We start from the raw sequence: 13,274 nt of genomic DNA on the forward strand, positions 1-13,274 counted from the left end.
TTACAGCAGATTTTGTTTTACCCGCCATCATACCCCAAGTTGAACAAAATGCGAAGCAAAAAAAAACTTTTCCAAATACAGTCTATAGGAAAGTCTACGTTATTCGGTTTTAGAATGACAGTATGAAATGATTTCATTAATAAAGTCACGATTGTTAACTGTTTGGGTGATTAAGCATCACTGCACATTTCAAGTGGTTTGGGCTAATAAAACTTGGACCGTACGAAAGTTTAGTTTAAACTTTTTCAGCACGCTCGCGCAACTCGGCAACGTGTGCATTTCAACAAAATGTTTTCCTTACAATGATTATGCTATTGTCTGAGAATGTTAATAGCTTACATTAAGCTGTCTGTAGGAGATATATCTACATCTGATATCAACCACTTGTGAACGACTGGAAAAACGTTTATTCCGACAAATTTGGTGAACAAACAATCCATTTTTGTAAGGGAAAACTGCTTAGCAAACAGGCTCGTAATACCATATATAGTCCTTTAAACTATTGTTTGGAAGTACTTATTTATTAACTTCAGGTCGTCATTCACAGCTAGCTAATAGTACTGACCGCCAACTATTGGACTATTGTATCTCTGAATACTGTAATTTTACTATCATCACGGTTTCAGTGGCAATGAAATGGGAATCGTCAATTCTGGGATTCACAGTCTGCCCATGCACGACCCCCCCCCCCTTAAGTTGGTTTTCTTGTCCGTTAAAAGTATTGGCTTTGAATTTCGCGCAAAGCTACACGACGGCTATCTGCGCTAGCCGTCCCTAATTTAGCATTATAAGACTAGAGGGAAGGCAGCTAGCCATCACCACCCACCGCTAACTCTTGGGCTACTCTTTTACCAACGAATAGTGGGATTGATCGTAAAATTATAACACCCCACGGCTGAAAGGGCGAGTATGTTTGGTGGGATGTGGATTCGAACCCGCGACCCTCAGATTGCAAGTTGAGCGCCCTAACCACCTGGCCGGCTCCTGCGGATGAAGTTCGGAAGTTTTCAACATTAAGAGGAGTAAAGAAAACTTCTTCTTCCTTCACAATATTACATTATTGTTTGAAATGCAATTGCAATTCGAAAATGAGAAAAAAAGTGGAATACATACAGTCATAAATATTCAAGTCTTACGTGCCAATAACTTTTAGAACATTTATGAAGAACCTGAGGGAAAACGAAAACAGCAATTCAGTGCATTATTTCGCGATTCTTAGATTTTATTGCATATTTAAAACAAACATATATGTTGCACGTATCTCTATAGGAAATTGTTTTTCAGAGTGGTGAACAATACAATGGGTTGTTGAGTACGTTATATTGAAACGAGTTTGAATACGTAAATCACCAAGTAATGTTATAAATTCGTGGTATCAGAGTTACAATTTGACATTGTTTGGCGGTTGTAGATAGTGTGATGTCACCGAAAATTGATAGCTTTTGGGAAAGGCATGTAATAGTCCTTTCTGACGCAAATATTCTTACAGCCAGATCGTAAAGATATTTTATGATCGGGGATTTAGAACTTTTAAGAATAGGATATACCCTTGTTTAATGGTATTAGAAAACTAAGGAATGCGGATCAGCTTGGGATACTAGGACTACCAAGAAAGAGGCCTGCATTAAGTCGTACTCGAGCCATGGTAATCAAATTACTGTATCTAGTACAGGTGAAAAACTATGAACTGGTTCTTAAACTTGCCATAAAGCAATTCCTTACAGATGTAACCAGCAGTAACGATGTTTGAAGAAATATTACCCAGTATATTCTAAACACTGTGCCACATTTTGTTCTTCAAAGATTTGCAATCTTCCTCATCGTCAGTTACAATTAAACTATGACTTGTGCTAGATCTAACCACTCTATTCTCACCAATATTCTTATCAAATATTTATCCATTTTCATACCTTTTCACATTCCAATGTCGGCTGCCAGCAAGTCAAGACGCTAATATGAAAATTAAGGATTAAGGCGTGGGGGAGGGGGAGGGGGAAGAGAAGTTGTAAAAAAGAAGTGTAAACATTATAATTTCGATAATTTTGGCATACAGACAAAGAAACCAAATAAAAGTACATGAAAACACAATCGATATGATTTCGTGGATTACGAGGATTTCACCCTTTTCAACCTTCACATTTTCTCCCTGTTTGTACGATTATTCCACAAAAAATATAGGATAATCTGACTTCTGTTAGTTCACAGCTCATCCTAATAATTAGGTTTAGGGTTCAAGTTCTCTTTGAAAAGAAACAATGTTGAATTCTGGAACAGTTTCTTTGTTCTTAATCTCTTGATAGTTTATATATTATATACTGTTGTATGTAAAAAAAATATATGTATCGTGTAATTAGTTAGTGATTACCAAATCAAGATATTGGGTAAAAATTATACTGGCATCTTTAAGAATATGTGAAAGCCAATTTTGGAAACAAGAGTGCAGCAATGTTAATCACTTTTCAGAATACTGTTTCTACATAATGATACTTGGTTATTAGCTTTTATACAATACAGGTTTTCATTTCAAGCTACATTTTTTGTAAGCAGATGATCACATAACTTTAAACCATTGAATCATAGCAACAAAGGCAAACAACTTCATCGTTTTTTTATTCTTCTTAAATAAGATATTACAAAATGCAGAATCATTCCACATTTGTAGTTCGCATTCTTTCTTGTTTGTTTTTCAGCCCGATCAGTTAGGTTATACCGTTATTCCGTGCTCTCGATGGGAACCTGTAAGCTTTTATCTGTCAACAGACCATTCTAAACTAAACGATGTTCCTATCGTTTATGATGAAAAATACTTCGACAAATTGGTAAACTCAGGTAGGTAAATTTATGATGTTACATTGTTAACTTTAAAATTTATAGTTTCTAATCGTAATACTTGTTTATACCATTTGAATCTCTTAGGTAGCGGGGTGTAACCTGGAGATTAGGGTATTCAAACTATGAATTCAATTCAAGGTTCATATCCCACTGTTGTAAAAGAAAAAAATACCCTCTACTTTGAGACCGCGGGTGCGCTACAAGGACGACGGTCAAATACCACAATTGGGTCACATAATGGTAGACCAAGAACGAGTGAATAGTGAATGCTGTTTATCAGCTGCCTCATCTCTGGTCTATTAGTTCAGAATTATGGATGGCTATGTGCAGATAAGGAACACAAATTGGTTGCAAGTTGACCTTTTGAATGGCCATATGATGAGTTACAATTAACATTGTGAATGACTAACTAGTAACCAGCTGCCTGTGTGTCATACCCATTTCGAATGGGACATTTACAGTTAGCCATTTAAATGTCCAACTAGTAACTTTCTGTCAGATGAGATCCATTCGAATATTCAATAGTTGTCCATTCAGACTGCCATTAATAAGGTTTGTTTGCCATTCGAATGATCAACTAACAATTATCTGGCAGTTGACCATTTGAATTGTGGACAGTAAATTTACAGTTGGCCATTTGAATGATTAAGTGTTAACTGGATGTCAGTTGGCCATTCCGATTTTAAACAGGAAATTTACAGTTAGTCATTCGAATGATTAATTGTAAATTTAGTATTAACAACTCGAATGGCCAATTGTCAATATCCTATTGAAACTTCATATGGCTATCAACCGGCAGACAATCACCTTTTAGCATTTCAATGGTCAACTGCTTGTTTATAATTGAAAATCCGAATGACCACTAAATAGATACCAGTTGACCACTCGAATGACGAACTGTAACTTTAGTACTGACAGTTCGAATAGCTAAATTCCCTGTACAAGATAGCACTTGTGTAGCTTTGGGCAAAAATGCTGATACAAACAATAAATCGGTTTATTTGCATTCTATAACTAAATTACATGTTTTAGCAAACTGCGTTTATCATGCACCCGTCTTGTCGTTCTTTCAATAACAGGATGTATTAATCTTCTTAGCTACAACCCGTAATCCTACCTTTTACACTGTTGTGTTTTCCATGAAGCGTTTTCGTTTAGTATTCTGGGAGGTGGGGGTGACAGACCGCTAATTGAATAAAAGGTCTATAGACCTCTCAGATTTACAGATAGATGCAAGAGCATAGTCTGAGTTGGTGGGTGGTGAGTATATAGAACAATAAGGTTCTTATATAACTTTTTATCGTTTTTGTCACATGAAGGTCGTTGTTCATTGTAATCTTTATTCTGTAGGCCTAAAGAAAATTTACAACTAATTTAGATTTTATGAATGTTATTGAAATATTAATAAGCAGTCACAAATCAAATTTACAGGATCACTTTGAATTAGGTGGTTCATTTTAAAATATTACAATATTTTCTATGTTATTAAAGTTGTTTTAAATTTTTTTCACTTAAGATATTAAATGTTTTTTGAAGGTTAAAATACCTTTACTGTATTCTTGCCGTATGTTGTTTGGAACGTTTTCTGCTTTTATGTTTAATTAGTAAAACAGATTGTATAAGCCTTATATTTTTATAACAACGGAACACATTTTCGTGTACATTTTATGGTTCTTTTTTTTTTAATAGAGCTATTTTATAATTTTACTTCAATATTCGTTAGTGTATGGTTAAAAAAATAAGTACGTAAAATTTATGCTGTTAGCGGATTGCTTTTATTAATTCGTTGTTTAGATATATAAGATTTTTTAAAATTTATGCCAAGGCGAAGTTTGGTTTTTATATTTGATTATCTCATGTTTCTTTATGGAATCTTCATGTTAATTCCTACTAATGGAAATAATTCAATTCAAAGATTCCGTGGAAATTTTAGATGGTATTGGTGACAGTGAGGTTTCGATTGTGGTTCCGTATTGTTGATTGTAATACTGCCCTAAACACATGGACACGTTATTTTCAAAACATTTCAACGATCGAGATAAATATAACAGGAAGTGGAATCTCTACTTTAGTATTGTGTGATTTTGAAGTGGGATCTCTACTTTAGTATTGTGTAATTTTATTTTGTTTGTTTGTTTGTTTTTAATTATGCACAAAGCTACACAAGAGCTATCTGTGATCTGCCCACCACGGGTATCGAAACCCGGTTTCTAGCGGTTTCTACAGACATACCGCTATGCTACTGGATTTTATTTTGAGGTATTATTTATAGTGCTGGTAAATTAGTAAATGCGTTGATAGCAAAACTGGCCATTTTCCATCACTTTTATTCTATCGGCCAAATCGTCGTAACGTTTAATGATGGACGGCGATATTTTCCCTAGGACAAATACTAAAAGTTGTACTGACCATTTGGATAAAGAATATATTGTAGGGGCGACGTTTCAAATGATGGATCTTGGAGAACAGTTTTTGTTTGTGTATTGGCTAAACCATACATGTCTAGTAGAGACGGCTTGTATGAGTAGTAAAAGTTTAATTAAAATAAAGTACAAGAACAACGCTTCGACCTTCTTAGGTAATCTTCAGGTTAACAAAGACAGTTTGAAACTGACCATTATAGGGCACATGTCTTAGGGACGAGAGTGTGAACGGGTACGAGATTGTACGTGGCGTTACAGTTAGACGTTAGGTGATTAATTAATATAAGTATAAAGGTGTTCTTTTAAGTTGGTTCAATTTTGGTTTGAGTTTTTGTATATGGCTGAATTGATCGCTTGATACTCAACCTGTATCATGAAAATTTGGCTAGAATTGGTGACACAGGATTGCCCATACTTAAGCCATTTATTTGTATGTAATTTTTGTTGTTGAACATGACGTTGGTTTTGGTGGTAGTGAATTCTAGAAGAGTTGTTAGTTGTTTGCTAGGGATGGGTATTAATGGGTTTGGATATAAAGTTTTAAAACTATCTTGCAGGCTTCAGTAATTGGGACTTCAGTGAAAAGGAAGATCACGTCAAAACTGGCCATTAAGGCTTTATGATTTATTTGATCCAGAATAGATTTAAAGTTAAAAGAGTTTTTAAAAAAGTAGCCTACTGACGTTACACATGTAAAAAATGTCCATACTATGTTATTACCAAGGTTGTAGTTAAACGAATCATGGGTCGACATTATGGGTCTTAGTGGACAATGGGGTTTGTGAGGCTGGGGGTGCGTATAGTTGTGGTGTGGGGGAGTCGGTCTTACGTACGTAGGAATAAAGGTTTTCTGAAATTGTTTTGGATTTTCTCAATTGTAGTAACATTTTGTTTAGTTGGTTTTTATGTGTTTTTGTTGGATTTGTGAGGGTTGGCTTAAATTTGTTTGTATCTAATAGGATGTCATTCATTTTTTTAATGTGCTCACTTGTGTTCATTATTACAACAGCATTGCCTTTATCTGCTTTTAGAATTTTGATGTTGTTGTCTTGTTTTAGGTTGTTTATATAATTAATATCTTTCTGTGTAAGGTTGTTTTTTAGCTTTCTTTTCTGTGAAATTATGTTGGTGGTTTTGTGTGAGAATTCTTTGAAAAAGTTGTTTAAAATACTATTTTGAGGTGTTTCGGGGAAATAGATGTTTTCAGTTTTACCTGGGAAGATAAGTTGTTGGTTATTGATGGAATTGATGTTGATTTTGTCTCCTTTCCGGTGGTTGTTTTCCGTAGTTCTGTTGGTGTTTTTGGTCTGTGTAGAATCGATCACTAGTCTTCTGGCTAGGTCTTCAAGGCACGCCTTATTTCAATAGATGGAATATTTCTTGGCGTTACTGAGAAGTTGAGTCCTTTGTTGAGCAGATGTATCTCTTCAGCGCTTAATTGTCGGTCGGATCTGTTAATTATGAGATTGGTTGATGGTTCGTCATGTTGACGTCTTTTCTGTTGTTGGCATCTTAGTTGATCTAGATTTTTGTTGTGGCGGTTTTTTTGTTTTGTTTGTTTGTCTTTCTTGCTGTTGGTTAGGTTGTTGCGTTGTATGAGTCCAAAAATTTCTGGTGGAATGCAACAGGCCAGTTGATGGTCTCGCTTCACTTCAGAAACCATACATGTATAGTAACGAAGAATTAATAAACTTGCAGATCATTAGACGATATGGATACTCCGACAAAATATTGTGCGATGATGTCAAATCTGGCAACCTTCCTAGAAATTGAGTTTGTATTTGTTTTTTGTAATTTGGCACAAAGCTACACAATGGGTTTTCTGTACTCTGCCCACTGTGGGTATCGAAACCAGATTTCTAGCGTTGTAAATCCGCAGACTTACCACTGTGCCACTTGAAGGGGGTGCGTGGGTTTGTAGGGCACGTGAATGTGTGGAAACTAGTAAAGGAGACTTTGTGACAAAGTTCAAAAAAGTGTGGATTTTAGTTTGATATAACACACGGCATTGTATATATCTACAGATATTCGATAACCCATAAATTGTGAGCTCTCATTATTCTAGTTAGATCAATGACAGCGAACGGAGTTTTCCATGTCTAAACCGGTTAAAAACGTTTGCTGTAGAATTTTAAACATTTAAAAAGAATGCTCAAGTTTTCCAGGTGACGCTGGCACTCGAAATAAACTAAACATATTTTTAGTACGAACATTAAGTTTCGGCATATCCATCTGGATTTTAGTTTTGTATGCACATCAAGACTAATTTACTCTTATCTGGGTTCCATGTTTCGCTTTATTGTTATATATACTTAAATAAGCCATAAAATATTTGTAACAGATACACATCATAAGGAAGGATAGCGTAAACACAGCAGATCCAAACCTTAGATGAGATATAGTTAGAGTTAATTTTCTGCAAAACAAAAAAAACGCAACTACAAAACCTACATTCAAAACAGGGTACAAACCCCAAGGTGTGTAATTGTATAATGTGTCCCATTTTTTGAGGTACAGGCCAAAGCAAGACTCAAACTGAGTCGGGGGTACTCCTTCTAATTGGTTTAACCTGAATCCCACAACGTCCCACATATTTACCAGATATTTACATATTTATGAGATATAAAAAACATCTAAGTAAATAATTCTGAATATTTCTTTTTGTTATTAATAACATTGAGAAATATGTATTAACTGTACATATGTTGGACTGAAATGTCGAAATTAGTGTCGGTATCAATTTGGAATTGTTCGGTTTGTGTGGATTTCAACTTTATTATAAATGAATGCAGTGTTATTTGAATTTGAAAGTTTTGCAACTAAATCTGTTACAGACCTAAAAGCCTATAATTCAGCAACGCAACCCATTTATAATTTTCTGGACTTTCTTTCAATGATATATGAAATCTATAGACTATACAGTACTGTTATGAATATAACGCATCTAAAGCTTAAAATGCGAGAAATAATTTTATGGTGTTGCACGAATTAGAACCCGGCTCACTAACTCCCAAATTCAGAGCTTCTACCACACGACCAGTCCACCATCTACTTGTAATACGAAGTCTGGTATTTACTAGGAAATATAACTGATGCTATGTTTTCTCTCTCTCTTTTTTTTTAATAGGAGTAGATCCTCAACTAGCTCGTTTAATTTCTCGATCTTTTGCTCGTGATCCACTATTCGTTTCGGAGAAGCAACTGGAGGAAGATGAGACTGGAACATTTAATTTGCTCGTAAGTTTTTTAGTCTGTATTAAGTCAAACATGGATTTGTTATTGAAAGAACAAGGATTGTTTCCACATTCGATAAAAAAAATTACTAAGTAATTTATTACGTTTAAGTATGTGCACGAACTTGATTGCCTAAACACGTGTTTTTTAATACTACTGTGACATTTTTAATAATTAGGATCATCATGTGAGATTTCGAAAATCCAGTTCCCCCACAAAGGTTTACTTAAAATCGTTATTGATTGTTTGAAGAGAAATGGGTTATGCTTCCCTGACTTGGATTCATGTTCCTTACATAAATTGACTCCCGAAGACGGAAGATATTATTGGGTTTCTTAGTTTATTTTGTTCGTCTAATTTTTGGTCATGGGTGGTTTCTTAGAGATAGTTTAAAATAACTTTTGTATATCAAACCTGGTGGAAGCTATGTCGCTGAGATGTCAACCAACGAAATACCAAATAGTATATCAATGTTAATCTATTGAATCATAATATGTATCTTGAAGAAATTTCGTAGAAAAATATTCTCTTGACTCGCAATCTGAGGATCGCGGGTTCGAATCCCCGTCCCACCAAACATGCTCGCCGTTTCAGCCGTGGGGGCGTTATAATGTGATGGTCAATCCCACTATTCGTTGATAAAAAGAGTAGCCCAAGAGTTGGCGGTGGGTGGTAATGACTAGCTGCCTTCCCTCTAGTCTTTCACTGTGCTAGCACTGTGCGCGAAATTTCCAACTAAACCAAGAGAAGCCCCTCAGTGGCACAGCGGTATGTCTGCGGACTTACAACGTGGTGGGCAGAGCACAGATAGCCCATTGTGTAGCTTTGTGCTTAATTACAAACAAATAAACAAACCAAGAAAAATGTTCAGGTGATTAAAATATTTCAAGTACAATTTTCGAAGTTAATGTTATAAAAAAAATGTTATATATTATCAACAAGGTATGCTAATATTGATTCGGAGTTTCACTGTGGTGAGTTAGACATTTAAAAACACCATACAAGAGATACGCTGATGTTTCCTTTTTAGGTAGTTTTGCTCAGTACGACGTTTCCAACAATCCGGCTCAAGATTCCCGATGCTGCTAATAGCGCCTTCTGGCGATTGGAGTTTAGACCCATGGAGGTGAGTTTCATAATTTAATTAAATTAACTAAATATGCTGTAACATATTCATTAATATGCTATCACCACACACACACACACTATAATCCCCCCCTTTAAAGATGAATCTTTATTTTAGTTTTTTTAATGTTTAATTGATATCACATCTCTATTATTAAATTTTGTTTTCAAAACGTAACAATTTACAAGACACATAACTGACTATAGTTTGATTTATTTTGTACAATTTAAATCTATAACATAATCTTTAAAACGTGGCTCGAAAATAGGTTACCGATTATTTGTGGCTCTGAGAAATTATAAATTTAGTGATTCTAAACTCGGGTTTTATTTTTCACTACATTATTTTTTTTATCTGAGATAGTCAAGATAAATGCACTGTAGAATATTCATCTTTTTGACTTATTTTCATATTTAATACTAACAGGTACAGTTTACAGACTACGAAAACGCAGCTTTTTCCATATTTGTGGTGATTTTGGCCAAAATCATCCTTGAGAAAAAGTTAAGCCTACTCATACCAATCAGTAAGGTAAGAATAATTTTCATTAAATTCACTTTAAAGAAAACTAATTAAACTGCCCAAGCAAAAATCACCCAGAACAAACAACTTTTAACTGATTAATTACAAACATTTCCAATGAGTATGTGATTTTAAATTCAAAGTAATGATTTTTTTAGGACATAAATCCTTTATAAGCATCTCGGTTAAACGCAGACATTTTTGATTTATTTAAGATTTACGAAATAACTGATTATTAAATTAAAAAATACATTTACATTTCTAACAAAATAGATATATTCTTATTGATTGTTTAAATGCAGTTTATAATAATTATCAGGGCTGACGCTTAAATTTTTTCAGGGAACCAGCTTGGTCCCCAAAACACATTTTTAGGGGACAATCCTATAGCTCATTGTAAAATGTGCTCTACGGTGGAGGTTATCAGAAAAATCACCGAATTAAGTAGCGGATGTTACATAAATTGAAAGTAAACTAAAGATATCAACATGTCTCAATTTATTTTATTGTGAACTCGTATTTCATGAAGAAGAAAAAACAACTCAAACTATTTCATTTTTTTTTCAGACAACTTCAATGATTTTTATATTATATATGATCTTTAATTTCTCTCTGAAGCACGATATAACTGACTTTTTGTTTCACTTTAAAGTACTGTCTTTTAATAATCAAAATCAATAATGGAAGAAAATATTTGCATCATTGTTAGTCTAATCTATTCTTGTTCCCATATAACAAATTACCATCTAGCTGACACATATTTGTCAATAAAATGTCAAACATTTGATGGAGAGATGGAATATTGTTCAATTCGCATCACCACTAGTTTTATAGGAATCCGTTCTTTCATATCCAGAAACAGCTGTTAATTAGTCTTTCGTGAATTTGTAATAAGGAAGAATATCATATGGAAAACATGCAAGTAGCTCTAAAAGGTCTTAGGTGGTGATGAGTTAAATGTGTCCTTTCCTAATCAAAATAAATAGTGAAAGGAAATCTGGTATGTGTCAGTGTTCGATGATGTCCCATCATCCATTTTTTGGATTCTTCCTTCGTCCCCTTTTTCGTCCCTCTCCTGCACCTGCTTCTCAGTCTGGATTCTACAGTATTAGGTCTCCTTGTGCGAAGTGATCCTCATTTCCAAAGATGGATAGCTCTTATGGGATCAAAGTCACTTACTGAAGATGAGTGGAGCATGACCGGAAGCTGGTCAGTGATCCTGTCAACTCCCAGATAAGATCTCAAATTGGTCTTGATCATCTTCATCTTGCTGAATCTCTGCCTCAGCAGAGCTAGTTGGTACAGACAGCAGTAAGCCAAAAGAGACCACAGATGTTAGGTAGCTCCTCCTTAACCCCAAGGATGATAGCAGCCCATGGGCTTTCTTGCTATGCCTGGTGAAATTAAGTTATGAAACAGACGTGGAAAATGTATCGGGAGAATTGCATTATTATTCCTGTTTTAAAATCATTATTTCATTTTATGCAGTTTTACCGATCGGTGATCGGAATCGGTAAAATTTGTCGAATTTCCCGATCACGGAAAACGGATTGCCGAGAAATGAAAGATAACACCAACCAGTCCACTTTATTCACAACAACAATTTTCTGATTTGTAAGTATGCTTACAATCACGACCCTGTTTTTTTTTTCCTTTTGACACGAAACATTATTCACCATAGAATAAAATATCATCAGTTAAACAATCTTGTCTGTTTCTCATTTACTTACGTAAGTTGATACACTGAACGAAAGGGAGGTCAATAATGTGACGGTCAATCCCACCCATTCGTTGGTAAAAGAGTGGCCCAAGAGTTGGCGGTGGATGGTGATAATTATCTGCCTTCCCTCTAGTCTTTCACTGTTAAACTAGGGACGGTTAGCGTAGATAGCCCTGGTGTAGCTTTGCGCGAAATTCAAAACAAACCAAACAAACAATTTGCCTGACCCTCCTAGGTCACAAAAGACCTAAATTCCGATCAGGAGATCAGGCCTCTCACAACAGTCATATAACGTTACTTATCGATCATTTACTAGCCACAAGGTCAATCGCCATTTTTATTTTACAGTCATTCGAATAAAACTCAGAAAAGACATCGGGATTTTTTTTCATGGTACATTTATTGATAATTTCAACCATTTCAACTTTAATGAAGCTTCAAAGTACATTCTGTGTAGTCGTTACAGTTTTTAAGGTTAAACTGTCAACAATACTGTACAATGACATCACCAACTTTACTGCACATAATCGGAATGGGTGACACGATCGATAAAACAGTAATATTATGTTTTTTGTTTGTTTTAATTTTTGCCAGTGCAGTTGGATTCAAAAGTGTTTGTCCTATCATGCATATATTTACAAACAATGTTCATGCAGTAAAGTAGATTCGCCAAACAACTGACAAGTTTGCAATTTTTACTTGCCTGTTTTTGGAAAATGTTGACAAAAAAAGAAATTGTATTTACATCTTTCAAATGTGTGAGCCTTGATGCAAGCTTGGATCCCCGTTAATATCAAGCCTTGATTATAATAATTTAAAAGTTTGTTTAAATATATTTTTTTAGCAATACTCAATAAAAAATTGATAAAATATTGTAACTAGATGAAAGTTTTAAATCTGTGTGTATGTGTGTCTTTGTAGGTTCTCGAAAATGTTGAAAGAGCCCAAAAACGTGACGCAGTAAGAAATGAAAAGTTTTGGATGAAATCCAACTTCCAAGATGGTGAGATGGTTTAAGAAAATAAAATAAAAACTATCTTTAAAGTAGACTTGAAGTAGATTTATTCTCCCAGGTATTAAGCATTTTATGAACTAATGTCTGAGATATCTGCTATCAATTTGAAATATTTTTCTCGCATGTAAAATAATATACATTTCCAGTAGAATTTTTTTGTTATTTCGGATAAAAAAAATTATGTTGCTTATTAATATTTAAAGATGAACTTTAAACATGACTTATTCTGAATTGAAATCATTATAAATTTTCTTGTTCCAAAAATATTTTGGTTTTATCATAAATTCATCCAGAGTAAAGATAATAATACTTTATGTAAAATGTCCATTTAATTTGTTTTATTTGAAATTAAAACAAGATTATATTCTACATTTCACGTGACAGAAATAGTTTGTTTGTTTT

General features: G+C 34.3%; 1 protein-coding gene across 2 annotated transcripts in view; it reads left to right on the top strand.

Moving 5' to 3' along the window:
- Positions 1-13,274, top strand: part of LOC106462913 (glutamate--cysteine ligase-like) — a 59,945-nt gene that overhangs the window by 43,711 nt on the left and 2,960 nt on the right. For both annotated transcript variants that reach the window (XM_013922881.2, XM_022390318.1), the window contains 5 exons: positions 2,691-2,829; positions 8,383-8,492; positions 9,520-9,615; positions 10,042-10,146; positions 12,779-12,860. In XM_013922881.2, coding sequence (XP_013778335.1) covers positions 2,691-2,829; positions 8,383-8,492; positions 9,520-9,615; positions 10,042-10,146; positions 12,779-12,860 — 532 coding nt within the window. The remainder of the gene's footprint in view (positions 1-2,690; positions 2,830-8,382; positions 8,493-9,519; positions 9,616-10,041; positions 10,147-12,778; positions 12,861-13,274) is intronic.

Source organism: Limulus polyphemus, unplaced genomic scaffold (genome assembly GCF_000517525.1).
Source record: "Limulus polyphemus unplaced genomic scaffold, Limulus_polyphemus-2.1.2 Scaffold1280, whole genome shotgun sequence".
In the NCBI taxonomy this organism is placed as follows: Eukaryota; Metazoa; Arthropoda; class Merostomata; order Xiphosura; family Limulidae; genus Limulus; species Limulus polyphemus.